The 26,204-nt window shown below is 34.3% G+C and overlaps 3 protein-coding genes and 2 pseudogenes across 3 annotated transcripts; all 5 read left to right on the forward strand.

The window, feature by feature from the left end:
* Nucleotides 1-7,707: 7,707 nt before the first annotated feature.
* Nucleotides 7,708-8,472, forward strand: LOC125807239 (uncharacterized). Its single transcript, XM_049486958.1, has one exon. The coding sequence runs from the start codon at nucleotides 7,708-7,710 to the stop codon at nucleotides 8,470-8,472; it is 765 nt and encodes a 254-aa protein (XP_049342915.1).
* Nucleotides 8,473-8,577: 105 nt separating this feature from the next.
* LOC125807240 (uncharacterized) lies at nucleotides 8,578-11,415 on the forward strand. Its single transcript, XM_049486960.1, has 3 exons — nucleotides 8,578-8,963; nucleotides 9,056-9,284; nucleotides 10,963-11,415. Exons 1-3 carry the CDS (start codon nucleotides 8,578-8,580, stop codon nucleotides 11,413-11,415), a joined length of 1,068 nt encoding a protein of 355 aa, XP_049342917.1.
* Nucleotides 11,416-11,687: 272 nt separating this feature from the next.
* On the forward strand, nucleotides 11,688-12,845 carry LOC125807241 (disease resistance protein At4g27190-like). Its single transcript, XM_049486961.1, has one exon. It carries the CDS (start codon nucleotides 11,688-11,690, stop codon nucleotides 12,843-12,845), a length of 1,158 nt encoding a protein of 385 aa, XP_049342918.1.
* Nucleotides 12,846-16,292: 3,447 nt separating this feature from the next.
* On the forward strand, nucleotides 16,293-17,663 carry LOC125807242 (uncharacterized; annotated as a pseudogene).
* A 6,044-nt stretch (nucleotides 17,664-23,707) lies between these two features.
* LOC125807243 (uncharacterized) lies at nucleotides 23,708-24,943 on the forward strand (annotated as a pseudogene).
* Nucleotides 24,944-26,204: the final 1,261 nt, after the last annotated feature.

Raw genomic sequence — 26,204 nt, forward strand, 5'->3', positions numbered from 1 at the left:
CATGAAGAGGAGCTAACAAAAATCAATATGCATATATTTTGACATATCTTATTAAATGCATATTAGAATTAAAGGAAAATTCACCCATCATGCTGCTCAGGAATTTAGACCCTTCAAATGGCTTATGAAATGGCACCCGAATAATATGCCGAGGCTTTGCATAGAATGTCTTACATACCAAAATATCAAGTTGTCATTGTGCAACGAACCATGTGTTTCTTAAAAATCTTTTTCTACCATTAACCATTGTTTTTTTATTTTCATCTAGCTTCAAAATACATGTAGTCTCTAGATTACTCCTCCTTAGCTAAGCACAGTAATCCCATAACATATCAAACTTCTCTTCTTTAGTTCCTATAATTAGATCTAATGTCTTCGTCTTTGTGATATAAGCGTGGGTTCGAGTAATAGTACAATTATGAGTCCTCATCACTTGAGTTTGGAATTCTTTTACTCCCCAACTTGGATTTATTCTAAATTTCTTCAACATACTTCTTAGCTAAAACTTCAGAGTCAATAGTCTTGTTCTATCTTTGTTTGCCACAACAATGGTCAAGGCCTATTGTCTTTATCTTTGAAAGGTTCATCGTGATTAAACTTTGATGCAAATATGAATCATTTGCAACTTTAAACCTTACAAATTTCCTTTGACCTTGTACTTTCGTTCTTCATAAACTTGATGTCTTTTTTTGTAACACGACATGTAACTCAATTGCTCACTTGAATTCTTTTCTATTGCCAAAAACGATATTAAGCGTAAACTTAAATTTTGGATTCTCCAAATGTCTAGTTGGAGTAAAAACAATATATCTTATAGGATCTTCATTATCAGAATCTCCATGCGAACTCTTTAAATCCTCCTATGATGTAGCACAATCATTTTCTTGAGTGTCATTGGGAAACATAGACAACATGTTTGAGACAACTGTAACCTCCATTGTTTTTTCTTTAACTTGATTTTCTCTATTTCTCCCGTTAAGGCCAACCCATTCTACATTAGAGTCAATGATTTTATCAAAAATCATATCATTTGCTTCCAAGAATAATTAGAGTCATTAAATGACTCACGGTCTTCACATGTGGCATCACACTCATCACTTTTCTCTATTATATTAACGTCTACAAAATCTTCTCCGCCTTGTTGTGGGTTGCCCTCAGAATCAGCTATATCATAGTTCCATCTGTCCTCTTTCGTGTGCTCAACAAATATTTCTACTTCTCTACTATCAACCATTTCATAGACAAGGTTATATATATATATATATATATATATATATATATCAGTTGACAAAAGTCTTATACTTGTCTCAAAATAAGGCCAAACATGAACCAAAATTTCACCTTTTTATTATTCACTTTACACTTTTTTAGACAATAATGGAAATTTCATCTCCATTGCAATAGTCATAATAAGTTATATGTCCATTAACATAGTTCATTACTCAAACACCCACCAACCCTTATAGTGTAACTAGTTCTAGAACACGTGTCTTGCACGTGTATTCCAGGCTAAGTAATAGTTTATTAAAATAATATTAGAATAAATGTGTGATGAGTTATATGAACTTTGAAAGGGATAGGTTACATTTTGTTTGAATTAAACTTCAGAGTCCTTTCATAGTCGAATTTAATAGAAATAATTAGTTAAAATGAGTATATATGATATCAAATGTAACATGACAAGCTATTCAAATCAATGTGATCATGTGATGCAACATCACATTAGACAAAGAACTTCAAAGTATGAATTAAAACTCTAAAATATAAGTTCATCTACAATATATCGTCTCATATATAACAAAAATATATATATAGTAATTAATGCAATTACACATTCAAGTGTAACCCAAATTAAAGCTTAATAGCATAAAGACACAACAACTTTACTAGTCAACATCACCTGGGGGCAAACTACCACAAAATGCATTCTTGACAAAATATCGAAACTATTGCTTCATTGTATTGTTGTCTCAAATCTACAGTTGGCTAAATAGATTTTAATCTTTATATTAGCATGTATCTATCAGGCAACTTAAAGAATCTAAATTTCAATTATATGAAATAATTCGAACAACAATATACTTACTCGAACTACCGTGTGAATTAATCAATTGGAATTGCATCTTATGCTTTATCCAGAAGTGTTATGCGTATTATCATATATTATTATAAGCATGAACCTCTTAACCCCAAAGTTGATTAACCATTTTACCCCTGAAGTATTACTTAAATATTAATTTATTTAAAATATTAGTTAAATATTAGTTTTTTATAAAGTAAATTTATAATAAATTTAATTTGCTGTCAGCCCTAATTTAATTTGCAGAAACGTATACCTCCTGTTCCGCTTCCCTCACAATCGCTGTAACAGTTGTATAGTTGCTGCTCAACCTTCCCTTCTGCAACGCTCAAGGTCCATTACATAAATTATCCGTTCTTTCAAAACTTTTCAGATACTTCACTCATCTGTATAAATGTCTCCAACAACATGTTATTGTCCATTAAAGCTTTGTTTCTCTTTTCTGTGCTTGAATGAAATACATCATTATCAAGTAAATATTGTTCCTACTCTGTTTTTGTTGCATAATAGTTATGGCCAAATGTCAACAGAACTGTGATCATGAACGAAGGGCAGGGCAATCAAAGAGTCCAGTGCACATTCTGATCGTAAGGATGATAACCCTTAGACTGGTCCAGTTCCATGTATTGTTTTCCATCACCATGTTGAGCCATCCTAAGCTCGCACACCATCAATAGTTTCTTGGGCACTAATGCCGCGAAATCTTCTATGCTGTGTCATTATCTGTGCACTGTTGTTGTTTTGTCGTTTCAGTCAAAGTATGCATAGTGCTCAAGTCGAGAGTTTTATCCGGGATGATATGAACAACCTGTGATGGAAAACATATATTGGAGTGTATGCAGTCTTTAGTTCCTTTTTATCTTTGCGACTGTTTTTTTTTAAATTTTAATCATTCACTTCTGTTAAATGTTGTTTTGTGGTTTTAAAACACTGCAGGTGTTTTACTTTCCTGTCTCTATTCTTCCATCCATTCTTCTTTTGTAAATTGGATATCCATCCTTTGCTTGGATTGATTTGTTGTTGTATGGCCTAGGATAATGATATTTACACAGTCCATTTTGCATGCATGTGTTTGTTGGACGTTTGTTTCCACATGGACCATGCATCATATGTCTGAGCACCAATTTATGCAAGATAGGATACTCACATTTATTTGGAATCTCTACTGAGATAAACCTATCGTACTGATCTCCTGATTTGATCTTGTGCCCTTCTTTTAATATGAGAAGGAGGTGTGCGTGTGGTAGTCCTCGTTTTTGGAATTCAACTACGAATACATGAGCAACAACAATTCCAAATATTTCTTTCTTAAAAATTTGGTCTTTTATATCTTGCAACTTAGCTCTGAATACTCTTGTCACCAAGTCAGGTCTATCTTGAGGAGTATGTCCGGGGCGCAGTTCTTATTGGATTTCTATCCAGTCATGATTAACGTCATTGTTATAAACAGATCTGGCCTTCCAAAATGTTGCACCAAAGCCATTGCATCCATATATCATTTTTTCATATCTCGTGGGCCCCTAATAAAAGATGATGGAAGTAGTATTCTTTGCCCAATTCTATCTCCCCTGCATTCTCCAGCGCTGACACTATCAACGATACCTTGATAAACCTCTCTTCTAAAATTTGATTGTTCCTTTCTGAAATATTCTAGCCTTGTTGTTTCCAATTTTATGTACATGTCAACCACAAATTGTTGTAGTAATCTTCCACATAGTAGTAATACTGACCTCTCTGTTTCTCGTAGTTGTAGCTTATAACAATAATACTCTCTGCAAGAAACATTTCCCTTTGTCTCGCGGCGGACATCTACAAGTGTAAGAAATTATATTTATATTTTTTTTATTTAATGTTAGTTAGCATATTGGTATAATAGAAAAATGTATTTTATGATAATTGTATTTTGTACGTCATTGGTAGTACTATTTTATATCGTGTATGTTTTTTTTTATCAGTAGCTAACTTGTGAAGAACGTGACTAAAGTTTTACTATAAGAGGGCAGAAGGTGATATAATCCTTGTTGGCTAATATTGCATCAGCTGATATAAATGTTGGAATATCATGTGACTAATTTTTTACTATAAGAGGGCAGAAGGTGATATATTTTACCTTGATCCTCGTTGGCTAATATTGCATCAGCTGATATGAATGTTGGAATATCATTGGTTATAATTGGGGAGTGAGCACTTCTTCCGTGAGGTAGTCTTTTGCTCTGTTTTCTTATTCCTTGATGCCATCCGCCTTCACCTCTTGGGAATAGCAAAGGATATTGAAGAGGGTCATAACAACTGAAATAGTGTTTTACTCTATTCTTGTACCCTAAATGCTCATGAACAATTATTTCTCGATCAAAAGATGTATTTGGATTGTTTCCATCGATCCAAATTGCTGCTACTTGACTTACCGATGGTGTGTTGTACACTCGTTGATCCAAAGAGGCATTTGCAGCAATACGAAGTTGGAAATTGTGGAAACTTAATTGGTCTTTTAATTGGCAAAAAATTTGTGCATATGGGTTACCATCCATTACTTTTTTGATCTTTTTTGCAATTTTGTCTGAAAGAATGCCTTCATTCACCTTTGATAATCTGTTGGTCAACTTGTTGTCTGTATCAAAGAAGTATAGTTGGAAGTAACAGGGATTGTTATCACGCGGTACCAATGATGGTAGATCGTGATAAATTTGACCTTGTGCCTTGAATGTGTACACTCCTTTTCTTGCAGATGCTAGTTCCTTATCCAGGTTAACACCAAAAGATGTAAAAGCAAAGATGCTATTATATGCATGAATATTTTTGCGAAACTCTATGGCGTTTGGAGTAGATGCCATAAACATTTCATATAGTTCTGTTGGAGCTCCAGTGGTTGCCAATTTGATATATCCGCTTGCACAACAGAATGCTGGAGGTTCATGTTCCAATCTTTTTGTAGCACAATAAATGCATTCTGGGACGGTTTTTAACACGTGCAGATATGATAAAGATAAGTTGTAAGCAACAGTTCCTACATATATAAATAGGGGTAGAGATATATGTTAAGAATCTAATTTCATAAAAGTATTGAATGATGAAGTCATGTAAGATATGAATAGGGTTTTTTCAATGTACCTCTAGCTTCAGACTTTTCAGATAATGCTCTAAATAGCCAATTAATTTTAGGTTGTTTTTTCAAACGTGGATGTTCATCTTCTAGATGTGTTGTTGTTTGGGTTGCTAATATATATTTGTTCACTTTTCGCAATGCGCTTCGCAATTGACTTTTCTCTATAAGAGCAACAATTTTTGTACCATTTAGACAAACCATGTAATACGTATGTATGTATGTATGGAAATATGTTCGCGCTGTACAGACTACTCATGTATGTAGAATTTAACATGATTATGTAAGTTCTTACCTGTGTTGCTCAATTCATTTTTTGTGTGGTTGTCATACTGATCAAATTTACTGATAGAAGGAATGCTTTTTCCTTTATCACCTGTTGGATTTGGCATGACAAGACAATAGTTTGCAATGGCTATTACAATAAGATAAAGTGAGTACTATATTTAGTATATACATGAAAAGAGATTTTCAAAACATTAATTTGTGCAAAATCAAATGAAATTGTAAGTTACTTAAGTACTGTGTTTTAGAGATAGAGAAGTCACACATTGTTGAGCGGTGGATTTTGTTAGGGTGTTGTCCGAGATCTGGCATGTATACTGTGTCTGATCTATTGTTGTTTTGGCCTGCTGATCAACATTACGTCTAGAAGCAATGGAGTTACCTTTATCACCCGTGAAGTGAATTGAATAGAAGGGTTATATTTTATTTTGAACTATGATAACTACTTAGCATATTACATTTACCTTGATGTTGGTTGTGTGTCATTGTTGATTTGATGGGGACAAATTTTGGATTGTTGGTGTGACACTTCTCTTGTCTTGTCCGATCTAGCATATGTAATTTTGCAGTGATCTAGAACATAATGAAATCATTAATGCCAATTGAAGTCATTAATTTGGCATATATAGGTAATAGAGACCTATTATTCTGAATTGTTCTTTTTTCTCTGTATATATAGCTAAGAAATACATATAGGGTAGGATGCATGCATACCTTTTTATTTGTATGAGGATATAGATTGCTGCCGAAGATTGTTGTTGATTTGTTTTAAAGTACTAAATTGCATACATTGAATGTTTAGTGAAGCAGTTAACCAAATTCATTGATGTAGGAGAAAGTAAGTTACAAATAAAAGCGATTTTAGGTGTAGTTGCTCGGTGAAAAAAGAAAAGTAGGTTTTAAATATTAGTATTATGGAGATAATAAGCATTGTTAGTTAAACAGAAGGAAATTTAAAATCAACTATATATTAGTTTTTTTCCTCTTTGATCTTCTTTTCCATCAGCTATGGCATGAAGGATTTTTTCCTTTAACCTTCCTGGTCCTTTTCTTTGTAGTTGAATTAGTGGGGTTTCGTCGTCACTTTCATCTGGTACATTCTGCCTTTCAACCTCATGTGTCCTCACTTTCTGTGGATTTTCATCTGCAATGGCCTCCTTAATTTTCTTGGTCCTCTTCCATCTATTTGTTTTTTGTGGGCTTTCAATGTCAGTTTCAACTGCTGGAATATCTTTTTCAACATGAGGTATGTCTACAACTATTTCTTTCATTTTTTCATTATCAGTTAGTTTCTTCATCCTCTTGCTTCTTTGTTTTGTAATCGAAGTTTTAACCTTGGTTTGATCTGTTGCATTTTTTTTTGGAACCTCATGTATCTCCATAGCTATCACATTCATGTTTGGCTCAACATTTGGAAAGTTACGATCAATCTTAACAAGGTTACTGAATTCTTTCCCCTTACTCAATACCAACTTACGATAGTATTCTGATTCTTCTTTCTGTGGAATAGGAACCCGTATATATTAGTCTTTCAGTTAAAATAGGTTAACGTTATTTATATAGGCTAATATTTCATAGAGTAAGTGATTTACCTTTTCAGATGTAGAGAGAACATAGTCTTTTACGTCACAACCCAAAAAGTATTTTGCAGCATCAAACAATGTAATCCTTAGAAATTGATCCTCATCAGTGACATCAATCTTTAACCGATATCTAAAACAAATTGGAAGATTTAATCAGTATGACACTAATTATTTGATAGTGATATAGTAAACTCATTTCAATAGTTAATCATTAATTTTTCATGTATCTGGTGGAGTAAGCAATATTTGTTGTTTGTTTGTGAAGTTTACCTCGCCTCATTATCAATATCTTCAATCCTACAGTAGGTACAAGTTGCATTACTATTTATAACAGTAACTTGTCTGTAGCATTTCTTGCAAGCATGATACCATGGGTCGGTGTTATTGTCAATGCCGGAAACCGTAGAATTGAACTTATAGTACATGTCCTATATGTAAATTAGGTATATTGATTATATTGTACAGCTAATCCTCAAGAAGGGGAAAGGTATTGTGAGCGGTTATTACTAAACCATGTAAGAGGACCATTGTCATTCAATGACTTACTCACGGTCAACGACAAACAATGTCAGACCTTCAAAGAAGTAGCCAAAGAAAGAGGGTTACTCAAGTCCGACAACAGCATATCAGAATGTTTAAGTGAGGCTGTTGTCTTCAAAATGCCATTAGCTCTCCGAAGTTTGTTTGCTACAATTTTGATTCATTGTAACCCAACGGATATTAGAAAACTTTCGGATACTTATTATGAGGATATGTCTGAGGATTTCAACAGGCTATATGGCAACTCACACAATACTATATTACAGTCTACCCTAAATAGTATTAATAATTGTTTGCAAAGTATGGGCAAGAGCATAGCCCTATATGACATTCCTCAACTATATCAAGATTTGCTCGAAGTTGGTCCATCAGAAAGTAGAGAAATAAATGAAGAAATGTTTGTGCAGATACCTACAGAAGATTTTGAGGCACAATCACAATTAAATCCAGAACAACATCATGCTTTTACAAAAATAATGCAAATAATCGATGCTGGAATAACTGGAATATTCTTTGTGGATGGACCTGGGGGAACTGGGAAAACATACCTATACCGTGCATTGCTTGCCAATGTTAGGCAAAGAGGTATGATAGGTTTGGCAACAACAACCAGTGGCGTAGCAGCTTCAATCTTACCAGGAGGACGTACAACACACTCGAGGTTTGAGATCCCCCTTCAAACAAATGAGTCAACTATGACAAACATGTCAAAGCAAAGTGGTGCTGCCAAATTGATTAGAAAAGAAAAAATGATTATATGGGATGAAGCACCAATAGCCAAACGACAAACAATAGAAACAGTCGACAGGAGCTTCAGAGATATAATGGACATCGATAAACCATTTGGTGGAAAAGTCATGGTTTTTGGAGGAGATTTTCGGTAGGTGTTACCAGTAGTTCCAAAATCAACTAGAGCAGAAATTGTAAATGCAAGCTTGGTGAAATCATATCTCTGGCCTTTGATGGAGAAGATTCAATTTACAAGAAATATGAGAGCAAGAACAAATTCAACATTCAGTGAGTTCTTACTTCGCGTGAGTAACGGAGATGAACCAACAATAAGAGACAATTTAATCCTTCTCCATGAACAGTTGACTGTCAAGCATTCTCGGGATGGATTTCCAGAAGAATCCATAATACAAGAGATATTTCCAAACATGCAAGAAAATGCTTCTACGGCAAAATATGTCACTGAAAGAGCTATTTTAGCAAGCAGAAATGACCATGTGGATAAACTTAATGACAAGTTAATAGCCATGTTCCCAGGTGAAAGCAAGATATTCAATAGCTTTGACTTAGCAGAAGATGACACCAACAACTATTACCAAGAAGAATATCTATATACTTTAACACCAATCGGTCTCCCGCCACATAGGTATTGATGATCATACATTACAAGTTACAATCATGAAGAGGCGGTAACAAATATCAAAATGGATAGATTTTGACATATCTTATTAAATGCAGGTTAGAATTGAAGGAAAATGCACCCATCATGTTGCTAAGGAATTTAGACCCTTCAAGTGGCTTATGCAATGGAACACGAATGATATGTCGAGGCTTCTCCCAAAATGTCATGCAAGCGGAAATATCAAGTGGTCATTTTGCAACAAATTATGTGTTTCTTCCTAGAATTCAATTATCACCACCAGAAAATGAAGGATACGCATTTAAATTCATTCGAAAGCAATTCCCGGTACGCCTTTGCTTTGCAATGACTATAAATAAAGCCCAAGGTCAAACAATTCAAAATGTTGGTTTGTATTTGCCCCAACATGTTTTCTCACATGCTCAATTGTATGTTGCACTCTCAAGAGGGATATCTATGTCCACAACAAAAGTACTTGTCCTAACAGAGCAACCCAAACGTCAAAATGGAACATACACAAAGAACATCGTCTATAAGGAAGTTTTAGGTACGATAACTCCATATACATATATGGCCATTCTAACACGGATAATTAACTATTTACAGATCATGCATACTAAAAACATTACATTGCTTCAAATCTCAGGTTTAGAAGACACACCTATGCAAACATAATGGATTCTTCAGCGACCCATACTCTTCAATGCGTTAATATCATATTCGGAATAGTTCTTTCAGTACTATTATGAGCTTTCTTGATATTGTATTCCGTTCTAATGTCTTAATATTATTATTAATAATAATTTACATTACTTCTAAACTTCTCTTTTGACACTTCATATTAACTTCATGTTGGCGTTCCTACTAATATCTCATGCAATCATCAGAAGGCTAATTAACGCAATGTACGCTTCTACTACTAAATTTAACTATTATTAAAAAAAAACTAATTAATAAAATATTAAATAATACTTATATAGTATTAATCCATTATGTTTCTAGGTAGAATTAATTAACAGAATATTTAATTTGTTTTTATTCTAAAATGGAGTTCGGAGATGAAGTGTTTCGTAAAAACAAAAGGTAGTAAATTATATCCTTTAAAAACTGAAATATCCTTTAACATTAAAGAAAAAAAATGTCCTTTGAATTACCATACATCTTAATATGGCACATATATTTAGATTTTAGTAAGAAACTTTACATATCCCAACTTTAACCAATCTAATTCTCATAGATGTTTTGTATATCATCAATTTTTAAATGACTTTTATAATTCCAAACTTGTAATTATACATACCAAAAAAATATTTTCAAAATCACTTTATATTAATGTATACACTTAGTTATTCTGCTGTATTGATGAATGATTATTGGTGGATGTAATTACATTGCTCAGCACAGTCACTTTATGTTAATGCATACACTTTGTTATTCTAATGTATAATTGTTGATGGATGTAATTGCTCATCACATATGCAATAAAAAAGAGGTAGATCTATTTATGCTTTTGTTAGTTATTGAGGAAGTTCCTGTATTCTTTTTAACTGGAACTATTTCTCTCTTTAATTTTTGTTATGTAAAAGTTTTAGATTCATTAGCTATTTTACTGTTTTTAGTCTACTCTATTTCATTTTATTTTCGAATTCATTAGCTAATTTGGTGTTACACTCCTTCTCTTTTGATTACTTAATTTTATGAATAACTATTTATACATGTTGTAACTGTATTTAAATCATTTGCAAATATTTATATTAAGTAGCGTGCAATACAAGTATATTTTCTATTCTGAAATTCAATTTTTTTAAGTATATAGACATCTTGTAGTAAATACAAGGAACAAACGTGCAACGCACGTTTCCAAAAACTAGTATATAAATGTGTTTGAGAAGCAAAAAAAAACTTTTTAAAATATGAAACGAGATCATATACAAAAAAGTTTTTATATTTCACTTGTTTAAAATATATAAATGTGTCTAAGCACTTGGATACTTCAACTTTGCAGCTTTCTTGTCCCTACCTGGAAGAGCTATACATCCGGTACCTTGCAAGCATAAGTGATCTATGCTCTCACCAACTTCCAACTGACTACTTCAACAAACTTCAAACATTGAAAGTAATGAGTTGTGGAGAATTGAGAAACTTGATGTCTCCATCAGTGGCCAGTGGTGTTCGGAATCTCCGAATACTAGAGATAGGACGTTGTCCATCAATGGAAGAAGTGATCACGGAAGAGAAACAACAAGGACAAGAAACCAAGCCCTTATTTCCTCTCTTGGAAAAGCTGAAGCTTTATAGTCTACCTAAGCTAAGGCATTTCTTTGTGACAAAGTGTGCTCTTGAATTTCCATGTCTCATAGAAGTGAGGATTGGTGAATGCCCTGAAATGAAGACGTTTATCCAACAGGGAATTATGTGTGAGTACACTGAGTCTCAAAAGTGTGAACTTGGATTATAAGGAGGTGAAAGTAGATGATCTGAATAAATTGACACAACAGAGGTTCACTTCTAAGGTTTGTCTTGTATAACTAATTAATTAGCTCTTTCCGTCTTAACTTAATAGTAATAGTAATATTCACATACTTATTTATGTTTCTCACCTTCCTTGTACAATATTTTGAATTATAAATCTGAAGCATCACTGTCCTCTGCACCTAGGAGCAAGAAGCTAGTCAAGACACTACCGATGGTGAGGAGTTGAACTCCAGAAAATTGAAAGAGGGTGAGGTCATGGCAGCTTTGAAAGATGACGGGGTCACTATGATTGGGATATGTGGTCTGGGTTGTGTTGGTAAGACAACACTTGCTGACAGAATAAGACAAAAGGTGATACAAGAAAGGTTTTTCGAAGATGTCGTCATGGTAACTATCAGTCAACAACCAGACTTACAAAAGATTCAGGATGAGATCACAGAAGAACTAGATTTGAAATTGCAAGGGAATGATCAGGGGATTCGTGGAGATCAGTTGCGCACAAGGTTAATGGATCAGAACAGCCGCAACCTTATAATCTTGGATGATGTTTGGGAGTCTCTTCATGATCTAAACAAACTTGGAATTCCCAGTGGTAGCAACCACAACTACCTGTGCAAAGTGATATTGACGACGCGTCTCCGAGCCGTTTGTGAAGCAATGGGAGCTCAGACGATCATGGAAGTTGGAATATTATCTGAGGAGAAAGCATGGTTCCTTTTCAAGGAGAAAGCTGGTGATTCAGTAGACGATCCTTCTATTCATGGCACAGCAATAGAGGTTGCCAAAGAATGCAAGGGGCTGCCACTTGCAATTGTTACAATTGCAGGAGCATTAAAGCGTAAAACCAAGCCTTCGTGGGAGAATGCCCTTAAACAATTACGTGGTGCAGAAACAAGAAATACCCCTGGAGTGCCCACAAGTTTGTATAGACCTCTGAGGCTAACCTATGAACGCTTGGAAAGTAATGAAGCCAAGTACCTCTTTTTGCTTTGTTCCTTGTTTGAGGAAGAAAATGATATTTGTCCTGAAGAATTATTTAGATATGGAATGGGGCTTCGCATCTTTCCGAAAATAAAAGATTTACATGATGCAAGAAATAGGGTGCGTTATCTGTTAGAAACATTGGAATATTATTTCTTGTTATCCCAAGGTTCAAACAGAAACTATGTCAAAATGCGTGATGTGGTCTGTGATGTGGCTAAATATATTGCGTCTGAGGGAAAGCATATATTTATGGCAAGTCACGATGTGTACTCAGAAGAGTTCCCAAGAAGAAACTCTTACGAGAAATACAATCACATGTCAATTGTCGCAAATAAATTTGATAAGCTTCCTAGCCCAATATTTTGCCCCAAACTGAAGCTTCCAATCATCTTCGTAAGAAATTTATTGCGGATTTCGTCAAGGATTTGATCCTACAAGGTATGTGAGACTTTCATAACGTTGGGTTCGTTCACCCACGTGCCAAACATGTTTATTTCACCGTGATTTCATCCTAAAAAGATTGGAAGTTTGAATGTTCTTGATGGGTGTTCTTGAATTGCTTTCGTTCATGAATTTGGGTTGAGATTGAGGAGTTTCTTGAGATTATAGTGTTTATATATTGAGTTGTTTGAGTTAGATTTTGTGTATATGTTTTGGGTATCTAAATCTAAAGAGATATTGAGAAAAATAATCGAAATTAATTGAATTAAGATCAGAAAATGAGAGCAAAAGTTCGTTAGATTTGCCTGGGGAAATGCTGGATCGACGCGCCCCCGTTGTGCCGGAGGGCTGAGGCGACGCGCCAGCAGTGCAACAAAAAGTGGTCTCTGAACTTTGGGGGCTTGCGTGGCAGGTCAGCAGTGCTCTAGGTCTATCCACCCCAACCCGTTTTTCATCGTTTGGCCTATTTAAGTTCTTGTAAAATGTACTAACACTTCCTATATTGATTCTAAGTACTCTAAATGACTTATAAACACCTAGAAATCATCCATAAACTTGAATCATAACCTTAAATCCATAAATTAAAATTCAAGGAAAGATAAGAGCCAAGTCTAGAAAGTTCTTAGAGTCACTTCAAGTAGTCGTTTGCAAATGTTTTAAACTTGTTTTAGGACTTGAATTTTGAGTTTAGTAAGAGTAACAAATGAAGTTCATTTCTTCAAAAAGAGTATATGAAAACTAAGTATTCCCAAAGAGTAAGTGTTTTCACATTTAAACAAGAGAGGAAACACTGATTTCCAAGAGAGCTTTTGAGCAAGTTTTTGAGTAATTATCTCAAATCACAGAAATATTTTTGTTTTTGAAACATATGAGATAAGTGTATTTTGGGAGTAGTATTGAGCACCGATATGGGGACATGAGTTCATGATAAATCAAGTCTCCATAAACCATATATCCATCATGGGTAGAAAGGATCATACTTTTTAGATGAATCCTTAGTGCTTTTTAGCATAGATCAATGGATCCACTTAGTTGAGGCGTTCTACATGACAACAAAGTATATGACAGTTCTGGCAGTGTGGGCGAGACATTTTATCATCACTTAGGCTCATAGTGATGGTTGTCGGTTAGAGAAACACCCATAGTATTATACTACTTTATATGTAAATTGAGTTGTTATTGCATTTCTTTAACAAATTGGGTTGCTACCTACTATTTTAAATGCCTTGTATAAACTGCACCATTATTGTTGTTTTTACTTTGCATTTGAGTTGAGTTATTCCTGAGTTGAGTAAAGCCAAGGTATGTGTTCTTTTCATATTCCTTTCCAGCTTATGTCATGTTTAGTTTTTCCCTCGCATACTCGTACATTCAATGTACTAATGCCATTTGGCTTGCATCATTTTATGATACAGACACATGTAACTAGGGTCAGAATCCAGCGCCTCGTTGATCCAGTTGAGCACTCAGAGTTAGTTGGTGAGCCTCCTTTCTATCCGGAGGATCCCTTATTTTCTTGTTTTGATTTAGTACTTTAGTTGTTAGGATGATCGGGGGTCTTGTCCCGACCTCCATCTTTGTTTTAGAGGCTTCATAGATGAGTTGTTATAGTTATTTAGTCTTTCCGTTTTTCAGTTGTATACGTTAAAACTTTAGTTGCCATTTTGGCTAAGTTTAATATCTCTTTAAGTTATTGCAGGAGTTATATCTTGAGGCTGTTTCTTGTAGTTAAGTCTTCTGCCGAGTAAATAAGTCAGGCCAAGGGTTCGCTTGGAGCCAGAAATGGTTCTTGAGTGCCAGTCCCGCCCAGGGTGTAGCCTCGGGGCGTGACAATTGTATTACAAAGTTAACATTATTTCTCAAATTATTTCTGTTTTTTAAGTTGATGCACGATATAATAGAATATCAACAAGTAAGAAGACACTAAGAAAAACAAATTGATACAATTTATATATATATATATATATATATATGTATATGTATTTGAGTTATTTCAGTTTATTCATTAACTCTCTTTGGATTTGTACTGAAGAGTAATGAACATGTTGATATATGACTTTCATTAAGTAAATAATTCGGAATTAAAAAAAATACTGAATACCAAATAATACTAATGTCTCATACCAAACTCAAACTCGAATACCATAATTCTAAAAGTTTAATCCTGAATATCATACCAAATATCGAATTATTGAATACCAAATTATCAAAAGTTTTGGTTCACCAATTCAATTTTCGATATTTTATGTCCAACCCTAACAATCACTGCTAAGCTTTATGATGTGATATTGTTGAGTTTTAAAAAAGTGTAAATGAGAAATAAAGTTTTTTTAGAAAAAATATCAATTAGAGAAAGAGAAGACATGCAATTAAAAAGGTGTTAATGAGAAATGAAGTTCTTTTTTAGGAAAAAACATCAATTACTTAAAATATGTTTTTTTTTAAAAAAAAATGTGTTACTGAGAAATGTAGTTCTTTTTTTTAAAAAAAAAACATCAATTAGAAAAAACATGTATTTAAAAGGTGTTAATGAAAAATGAAGTTCTATTTTTAGGAAAAGCATCAATTAGAGAAAACATTCTATTAAAAGGTGTTAATGAGAAATGAAGTTCTATTTTACGAAAAAAAAACATCAATTAGAGAAAACATGTAATGTAAAAGGTGTTAATGAAAAAAGAAGTTCTTTTTAGGAAAAAAATATTAATTAGAGAAAGCATGTAATTTAAAAGGTGTTAAAGAAAAGTGAAGTTCTTTTTTAGGAAAAAAACATCAATTAGAGAAAACATGCAGTTTAAAAGGTATTAATGAAAAATGAAGTTCTTTTTAGTAAAAAAACATCAATTAGAGAAAACGTGTAATTTAAAAGATGTTAATGAAAAATGAAGTTCTTTTTAGGAAAAAAATATCAATTAGAGAAAACATGCAGTTTAAAAGGTATTAATGAAAAATAAAGTTCTTTTCAGTAAAAAAAACATCAATTAGAGAAAACGTGTAATTTAAAAGGTGTTAATGAAAAATGAAGTTCTTTTTTAGGAAAAAACATCAATTAGAGAAAACATGCAGTTTAAAAGATATTAATGAAAAACGAAGTTCTTTTTAGTAAAAAAACATCAAATAGAGAAAACGTGTAATTTAAAAGGTATTAATGAAAAATGAAGTTCTTTTTAGGAAAAAAATATCAATTAGAGAAAACATGCAGTTTAAAAGGTATAAATGAAAAATTAAGTTCTTTTTAGTAAAAAACATCAATTAGAGAAGGATTGTTGTTTAGAAGGTGTTAATGAGTAATGAAGTTCTTTTTAGGAAAAAACTTCAATGAGAGAAAACATACTACTTTTTGTTTGCTATAAGTAGAGGTTTCCCTCATTTTTCATATATTTGATGATTTCGTACTATTCTTCCTCTTGCACTTTAATAAATCTCGTGTGATTTCTGATGGAAAGAGAAGAAGCAATGTGTGAAGGAGATCGATTGAATAACCAGGCTGAGGCCTTTGAGGAGATGATCTTAGAGGTTCCTTTTCGATACCGTTCCGGGGAATCAAAATTTTCAATATTGAATCGAAGTCCAAAGGTGGAGATTTCTCAAGAACAGCCCCCTGGCTTTAGCGGAATCTTGCTGGTTAGTGTTCTTCTTTATTGTTGGACATGATTATTAACTCTTAAATTTCTGGATATGTGCATCACCTCTTTTAAGCTTCTCTGTAAATTGGGGAAGATAGTCTGTATGTAAACCTTACGCTACCTACGAGATGATGAGGTTGTTTCCGATATATGCTCAACTCAAGTAAAACCAGTTCAAAAATCTCTAGAATAAAGTTTTAAAATTAGAAGATTTTCTCTAGTGTAATTTTTTGTGCTGAATGTAAATTCTTGGAAAGTACATCTGTTTCCTAGATGTTATCAATGGCAACTGAGTGAATGTTGAGCCAAATCAGGAAAGTGTACTCCAAAATACGTTTCCTTAATCAAAACAAGTGTAGATTCATTTAATGCTTTAAGATCTGCAAACCATTTACGAGGTGTTTAAATTTCTAAGAAGTGCTTATTTTGGCATTGATACAGGCTAAGCCTGACACTATTTTCTTTGGAGCGAAACGGAAAGCTATAACTCTAATTGAAGAGGCTGCTGATAAGCCTTCATTAAGCAGTGCTCCACTGAAAAATGTTATGAAGTGGAATTCTGAACTTTGTCAGGTATGTACTATAAGTCAAGATGGCTTGAAAGACCACTTGCAAGGAAAAAACACAAACGCAAGGTGGTTGCTTTAAGAGAACACAACCCCGACAAAAACTGCAGCATTGGTCTTTTACCAAAGAAATCAAAACTTATGCAGCCTATGGAACGTCCTTCTGATAATCAGCTATCCGGGGAGAAATTAGAGGAAGGATCATCAGCTACAAACGATAACAATCCACCATCCTTGTTGATAGATGACAGTACAAATGACTTGAGAAAGAATGCAGCTCATGAAAAGCAAGACAATAGGGAGTTCACATTTTGATGTGACACATGCCAAATTGGTACCTTCTCTGAAATAGTGATGAAGTTACAAAAGATCGGAAAAAAACACAAACGCAAAACAAAAACTGTAACATTGGTCTTTCACCAATGAAACCACAATTCATCCAGCTTATGGAACATCCTTGCGATGATCTAATATAAGAGAAGAAATTAGAGGAAGCAACCTCAGGTACAAACGATAACGATCACCATGGTTTTATTGCCAAGGACAAGCAAAGATTATTATTTATTGTGTCAAAGATGCAGATGAATGATTGTGTTGAGAAAAGTTGTGTAAAGTAAATTTGGTCTTACTAGTATTGCCTTTGGATAATCATCAATGTAGTTTGATTTGTCTCTATATCTATTTTGTTGGTCTAGTCTACCGACTAGTACCTCATTTTTGTTGTTTAAGGAAATCAGATTCATCAATATTATCTTTTGATACATGTGGTGTGATTTGCATTGGGTTTTAAAAAGTTGTGACTGAAAAATGATGAATTATGACTTTTCTGTAGAGGTGCGACTGTTCTGAAGAGGTGCGACTTTTCTGAAAAAGTGTGGCTTTTATGAAGAGTTGTGACTTTTCTGAAGAGGGGTGACTTTTATGATAAGACACAATAAAAATTTGTTCACACTACCCTTTGTTATCTGTAAATAGAGGGGTTTTCTCTTAGTTTTCAACAATGAAATTTCTAAACTTCTTCTTCTTCTGCACAAATAAATCTACTATTGTTGTGTACTTTCCTCCCGTTGATCAGTGATTCGGTGACACAATAGTTTTTTTTATCGATACATTGGTGAATAAAATTGTTATATCCTGAAAAGATATATTACAATAACATTGGTTACTTGAGGCGAATAATTTCTTCAAGGATACACTATGCATTCTGTATCGAATTCGATTTTCTTCTTTTCCGTTTCAATCTATTGGTACAGAGTCTGTTTTCATTGTTTTATTAAGTGTTTTAGTAATACAGATTGAACAACAATTTGTCTTTATATCTATTTATGCAAAATTATGTTTGTATTAATTATCCAAGGTGTGAAGACATATATATAATGGGGTATTCAAGCTATTTCTTGATTCTTTCGTCATAGTCTTTATTGATGATATTTTAGTTTATTCGAAAAGTGAGGAAGAGCATGCCAACCATCTTCGTATTGCTTTGGGTATTCTTGGGAAGCAAAGGTTGTATGCTAAATTTTCTAAGTGTGAATTTTGGTTAAAATTAGTTGCATTTTTGGGGCATGTATTTTCAAAAGAAGGGGTAATGGTAGATCCTCAAAAGATTGAGGTGGTTAAGAATTGGGTTCAGCCTAGCTCTATGACGGAAGTTAGGAGTTTTGTTGGGCTCGCTAGTTATCATCGTCGCTTTGTGAAGAATTTTGCTTCTATTGCCATTCACTTGAGTAATTTGACCAAAAATGAGATACCATTTGAATGGACTGAAAAATGTGAGGAGAGCTTTCAAAAGCTCAAGGCTCTCTTGACCACCACACCTATCCTAGCATTACCGGTGAAAGTTAAAGATTTTATTATTTATTGTGATGCTTCACATTCTGGTTTGGGTGTTGTGTTGATGCAGGATAAGAATGTTATAACTTATGCCTCGTGTCAATTGAAGGTGCATGAGAGGAATTATCCAGCACATGATTTAGAGTTGGCAGCAGTAGTGTTTTCTCTTAAGATCTGGGGACATTACATCTATGGTGTTAAGTGTGAAGTGTTTACCGATCATCGTAGTTTGCAGCATGTATTCACTCAAAAGGATATGAACTTGAGACAACGAAGGTGGATGGAGTTACTGAAAGATTATGATGTGACCAATCAATACCATCCGGGCAAGGCTAATGTGGTGGCAGACGCTTTGAGTCAAAAAGCAGTGAGTATGGGTAGTTTAGCTTGCTTAAGTATAACCAAAGGACCTTTGGCTAAAGAAATTCAGACCTTGGAGTCTAAATTCATGCAATTGGGCATCTCAGAAAAAGGTGGAGTGTTAGCTAGTATTGAAGTAAAAGCCACTTTCATTGAGGAGATCAAGGCCAAACAAGTTGAAGATGAAAATTTGGAAGAGCTTAGAAAGAAGACTGTGATTGGTAAGGCATAAGAGACAACTATTGATGCAGATGGTGTGCTCAATTTCAAGGGAAGAATTTGTGTCCTTAGAGTAGATGACTTGGTTGAGAAATTGTTGGTGGAGTCTCATGGTTCGCGATATTCTATTCATCCGGGTGTGACCAAGATGTATAGAGATCTGGAGCGAGTTTATTGGTGGCTGGGCATGAAGAAAGACATAGCGGAGTTTGTGGCGAAGTGTCAAAATTGTCAACAAGTGAAGTATGAACATCAAAGGCCTGCGGGTTTGCTTCAAAGAATGCCTATTCCAGAATGGAAGTGGGAAAGAATACCTACGGATTTTGTGGTTGGTCTTCCTAAGACCTTGGGGAAGTTTGATTCTATTTGGGTAGTGGTTGATAGATTGACTAAGTCAACCCATTTTATTCCTTTAAGAATAGATTATAATGCTTAACAATTAGCTAAAGTATATGTGAAAGAGATAGTAAGGTTGCATGGGGTGCCCCTTTCTATCATCTTGGACCGTGGTACCCAATTCACATCCATGTTTTGGAGGAAATTGCTGATGAATTGGGCACACAATTCACTTCCATGTTTTGGCGGAAATTGCTGATGAATTGGGCACACAATTCACTTTTAGTGTAGCATTTTATCCACAGAGAGACGGGCAATAGGAGAGGACCATTCAAGTATTAGAAGACATGTTGAGGGCATGTGTGATTGATTTTAGAGGGCAGTGGGATAAGTTCTTACCTTTGTGTGAATTTTCTTTTAATAATAGTTATCACTCCAGCATTGACATGGCACTATTTGAGGCATTATATGGGAGGAGATGTAGATCACCCATAGGATGGTTTGAGGCTGGCGATGTGAAACCATTGGGGGTTGATTTAGTGAAGGATGCTCAAGATAAGGTGAGGAGTATTCAAGCTAAGCTTCTAGCAGCCCAGAGTAGACAAAAAAAGTATGCAGATCATAGGGTAAGAAACATGGCGTTTCAATCTGGTGAAAATGTTCTTCTTAAGGTATCACCCATGAAAGGGGTGATGAGATTTGGTAAGAAGGGTAAGCTAAGTCCTAGATACATTGGTCTATTTGAGATTCTTGAATGTGTAGGACCGGTAGCGTATAAATTGGCTTTACCTCCTAATCTATCGAGTGTTGATCCGGTATTTCATGTATCCATGTTGAAGAGGTATCTTGGTGGCAGATACTATATCATTTAGTAGGACTCAATTATGTTAGACAAGGACCTCCAATATGAGGAGGAATCGATTGCAATTCTTGATCGTAATGTGCGTAAGTTGAGGACCAAGGAGATTAAGTCCGTGAAAATTCAATGGAAGCATCGTCCAGCTAAGGAAGATACTTGGGAAACAAGGAAGATACTTGGGAAACTGAGAAGGATATGCAAGACAAGTATCCATAATTGTTGGTCAAATCAGGTACTACTTCATTCCTTCCTTAGACTATTTTTTCTAAGTTTGTCACTCGAGGATGAGTGATGGGTAAATTGGTATCTATTGTAACGACCGGGTTCCGTCGTTATAGAATAACCAACTGGGGAAAATTTGGGGCCGAAAAACTTTTTCGTAGTATCTTGAAATTTCCCAACCTATTCCAGATTTGGATGAAATCGGAGTCTTTAAGGTGTAGAGAAATCTGGTAGCAATCGGGTTAGTTGATTTTGATTTTGATTACGTGAGTAGTTAGATAACTCGTTAATGAACCCGTATGACTTTACGAAATTGAATTCATGTGAGTAGAACTCCCAAAATCGATCTTAGCGTAAAGGGTATTTTCTGAGCATCGCGGGTTAGAGGTGCGTTGTGTAATGGGAGTCTTAGAATTCTTTAAATAGCTCACTGGTTCGTGAATGTCGCTTTGGCGCTAGGTTTTGCCGCTCTGGCGGGGCCGCTGTAGCGGTGTGGGTGCCGCTGTGGCGAGCTCGACGCGAATTAAAGTCGTTAATAAACCCCTAAGCAAGCTCATTATGCACTTTTCGACTTTTAGAGCTAAGGAACGAACCCCAGGTGATTCCTACTCGTTTCTCACCATTCTTGAGGGTAAAGGTAAGCTTTTCACTCCCCAAATCCATTTTTCGATCGGTAGAACATAATAGAATGGGTGAATATTGATGGGGGAGGTTTTGTTATAGATTTTATTGTGGAAACAAACCTAAATTGTATAATTGGGATCATGGGTTTGATCTAGGGTTCATAGAATTTTAGTAATTCGGGTAGTTAATTAATGATTGTTTATTGATTCCCGTATTATATCAATTATTTGTAGACCAAGAATAAGCGGAACTAATCCGGAAAGGGAATGATCAAGTTTCTTAGGGTTTCAAGCTTGTTTCGAGGTAGGTGATGGTTGTGATTCTATGTTTGTGTGATGTATGCTTCTTCTTTCTTCATTATGATACTTGTATATGTAGGAATGTTGCAATGCTGATCACATTTGTGGTAAATGAGATAGATGAATTATCATTGCCGTGAAATCATGACTTAAATGTATGATCTTGAGGATATACTTGTGTTTGTGATTGTGGTGTGTGAATGGGATCGGTTGCCATGTTCTGGCATAACTAACTTGGATCGGTTGCCACATTCCGACATAAATAGGGGATCGGTTGCCACATTCCGACATAAATAGGGGATCGGTTGCCACATTCTGACATAAATATGGGATCGATTGCCACGTTCCGGCATGCTAACTGTTTGGGTTTGGGTTCCATGAGAGGACCAATAATGTGATATAAAATGTGAAACTGATCGTTGTTTGTAAATGTTGATAATACTGTATATGTTGATATTTATGCATGTGATTATATTGTTGTCTTGACTTGTTTATGTTGCACTAGTAGGATAGCCACGTGATCCTACCAGTACACTATGGTTGTGTACTGATACTGCACTTGCTCTTATATTTGTTGAGTATATGGCATCTTCAAGCGGCTACTGATAGACCTCGCTTAGGAGATCAGTGATTGTTCGAATTCAAGCGTGAGCCAACTCTTACAGGCTGCCATGGGATTCTCTTTCGTCTATGTCCACCATTTCCGGACTTAGACAATTGTTTTAGTTAGATTATTAGTTCATTAGTTTGGGGTTGTATCCCTTCTTGTTTAGACTTGGTTCATTATTTGATGTTTTGGTACATTGACTTTCACGTTCTAGGTTATTCTTCCGCATTGATAGTTTATTATTTTTAGACTTTTGCTAGGGTTTATGTGAACTCTATTTTTCTTCCTTAGTATTTGCCTTAAATCCTTCGTTATTGCTTTAGTTGCTTGGTTTGGGTTGTAGTAGTGGTTCTCCCACCAGAGTGTTACTGTGGGTGCCAATCACGATGGTCTGGGTCGTGACAATACCAAATAGTAGTAATGTCTTATACCAAACTCAGTTTCGAATACCATAATTCTAAAACTTTACTCCTGAATATCATACAAAATACCGAATCGGCAAATACCAAATCACTAAAAGTTTTGGTTCGGTAATTCAATTTTTGATATTTTATGTCCAGTCCAAAGAATCACTGTTAAGCTTTATGATGTGATATTGTTGAGTTTTTAAAAGGTGTAAATGAGAAATAAAGTTCTTTTTATAAAAAAAAATATCAATTAGAGAAGACATGCAATTTAAAAGGTGTTAATGAGAAATGAAGTTCTTTTTTAGGAAAAAACATCAATTAGATAAAATATGCATTTTAAAAAAAAGGTGTTAATGAGAAATGAAGTTCTTTTTAGAAAAAAAACATCAATTAGAGAAAACATGTAATTTAAAAGGTGTTAATGAAAAATGAAGTTCTTTTTTAGGAAAAAACATCAATTAGAATAAGACATGCCGTTTAAAAGGTGTTAATGAGAAATGAAGTTCTTTTTAGGAAAAAAAACATCAATTAGAGAAAACATGTAATTTAAAAGGTGTTAATGAAGAATGAAGTTTTTTTTAGGAAAAAACATCAATTAGAATAAAACACGCCGTTTAAAAGGTGTTAATGAGAAATGAAGTTCTTTTTAGGAAAAAACATCAATTAGAGAATACATGTAATTAAAAAGGTGTTAAAGAAAAATGAAGTTCTTTTTTAGGAAAAAACATCAATTAGAGAAAAATGTTGTTTAAAAGGTATTATGAAAAATGAAGTTCTTTTTAGGAAAAAAAACATTAATTAGATCACACTTGTTTGCTATAAGTAGTGGTTTCGCTCATTTTTCATATTCTACTCTTCTTCTTCTTGCATTTTAATAAATCTCGTGTGATTTTTGATGGAAAGAGAAGAAGCAATGTGTGAAGCAGATAGATTGAAAAACCAAGCTGAGGCCTTTGAGGAGATGATCTCAGAGGTTCCTTTTCGGTACCGTGCCGGGGAATCAAAAATTTCAATATTGAATCGAAGTCCAAAGGTTGAGATTTCACAAGAACAGCCCCCTGACTTTAGTGGAATCTTGCTGGTTAGTGTTCTTCTTTATTGTTGGCCTGAATTATTAACTCTTAAATTTCTGGTTATGTGCATCGCCTCTTTTAAGCTTTGAACTTAGAAGATTTTCTCTAGTGGAAAGTATATCTGCCTACACTTGGTTTTTGGACGTTATCAATGGCAACAACATTCATTATTATACAACATAGTGAATGTTGAGCCGAATCAGGAAAGTGTACTCCAAAATATGCTTCCTTAATCAAAACAAGTGTAGATTCATTTAATGCTTTCAGATCCGTAAACCATTTTTGAGGTGTTTAAATTTCTGAGAAGTGCTTATTTTGGCATTGATACAGGCTAAGCCTGACACTATTTTCTCTGGAGCAAAACGGAAAGCTATAACTCTAATTGAAAAGGTTGCTGATAAGCCTTCATTAAGCAGTGGTCCAATGAATAATGTTACGGAGTGGAATTGTGAACTTTGTCAGGTATGTACTACAAGTCAAGATGGCTTGAATGACCACTTGCAAGGAAAAAAACACAAACGCAAGGTGGTTGCTTTAAGAGAACACAAGGACGACAAAAACTGTAGCATTGGTCTTTTACCAAAGAAACCAAAACTTATACAGCCTATGGAACGTCCTTCTGATGATCTTCCATCCGAGGAGAAATTAGAGGAAGGATCATCAGCCACAAACGATAACGGTCCACCATCCTTGCTGATAGATGACAATGCAAATGACTTGAGAAAGAATGCAACTCATGAAAAGCAAAACAATAGGGAGTTCACATTTTGGTGTGACACATGCCAAATCGGTACCTTCTCTGAAATAGTGATGGATTCACATAAGATCGGAAAAAAACACAAACGCAAAACAAAAATTGCAGCATTGGTCTTTCACCAATGAAACCACAATTCATCTAGCTTGTGGAGAATCCTTGCGATGATCTGATATAAGGGAAGAAATTAGAGGAAGGATCATCAGGTACAAACGATAACGATCACTATGGTTTTATTGCCAAGGACAAGCGAATATTATTATTTATTGTGTCAAAGATGCAGAGGACTGATTGTGTTGAGTAAAGTTGTGTCAACTAACTAGTAGGTATTTTTTGTTGTCAAGTAAATCTGGTCTTACCAGTATTGCCTTTGGATAATCATCAATGTAGTTTGATTTGTCTGTATATCTATTTTGTTGGTCCAGTCTACCAACTAGTACCTCATTTTTGTTGTTTAAGGAAATCAGATTTATCAATATTATCTTTTGATACATGTGGTGTGATTTGTGTTGGGTTTTAAAAAGTTGTGAATGAAAAATGAAGAGTTATGACTTTTCTGAAGAGGTGCGGGTTTTATGAAGAGTTGTGACTTTTCTGAAGATGGGTGACTTTTATGAAAAGTTGTGTCTTTTCTGTAAAGATGTGACTTTTACGAAAGGTTATGTCTTTTGACTTTTCTAAAGGGTTGTGACCATTACGATAAGACACAATAAAAATATGTTCACACTACCCTTTGTTATGTGTAAATAGAGGGGTTTTCTCTTATTTTTCAACAATGATATTTCTAAACTTCTTCTTCTTCTGCACAACTAAATCTAGTATTCTAGTGTACTTTGCTCCCGTTGATCAGTGATTCGCTGACACAATTATTATTTTTATCGATACACTGGTGAATAAAATCGTTATATCCTGAAAAGATATATTTCAATAACATTGGGTACTTGAGGCGAATAATTTTTTCAAGGATTCTCTATGCATTCACTATCGGACTCGATTTTCTTCTTTTCCGTTTCAATTTATTGTTACAGAGTTTGTTTTCAAAGTTTTTTAAGTGTTTTACTAATACAGATTGTTCTTTGTTACTAGACATTCAAGTATATTTTGTGTTGTTTCTTTATGGGTACATGTTATCTAAACACATTTGAGTTTAAAAATTCTTCACACCATGAAATTCTTGAGATTGAATTATAATAAAAAAATCATGGCAAAGCTTTATGAGGTGATCATTTTTGGGTATTAAATGGTTTTAAAGAGAAATAAAGTATTTTTCTCAAAAGATATAATTTGAATAGCATATTTTCATATTGAGGGGTGATTAGGATTTTTTTAAAGGATTTTGAATTTTTTAAAAGATTGTGATTTTTTTTCTAATAAGACACAATAAACATCTATTCTACTATCCTTTATTGGATATAAATGGAGAAGTTTTCTCTCAATCTTCAACAAATTTTTCTGATCTTCTCTATTCTCTTCTTGAACTTTTAAAAGATGTCTATATTACCGTTGACTATGATTTAAATCGGTCTTCTTAAATAATAACATGATTGAAACGGAAGAAAGTTACA

This window comes from Solanum verrucosum, unplaced genomic scaffold, assembly GCF_900185275.1.
Source record: "Solanum verrucosum unplaced genomic scaffold, falcon-dt-bn FXZP01000153.1, whole genome shotgun sequence".
NCBI classification, from domain to species: domain Eukaryota; kingdom Viridiplantae; phylum Streptophyta; class Magnoliopsida; order Solanales; family Solanaceae; genus Solanum; species Solanum verrucosum.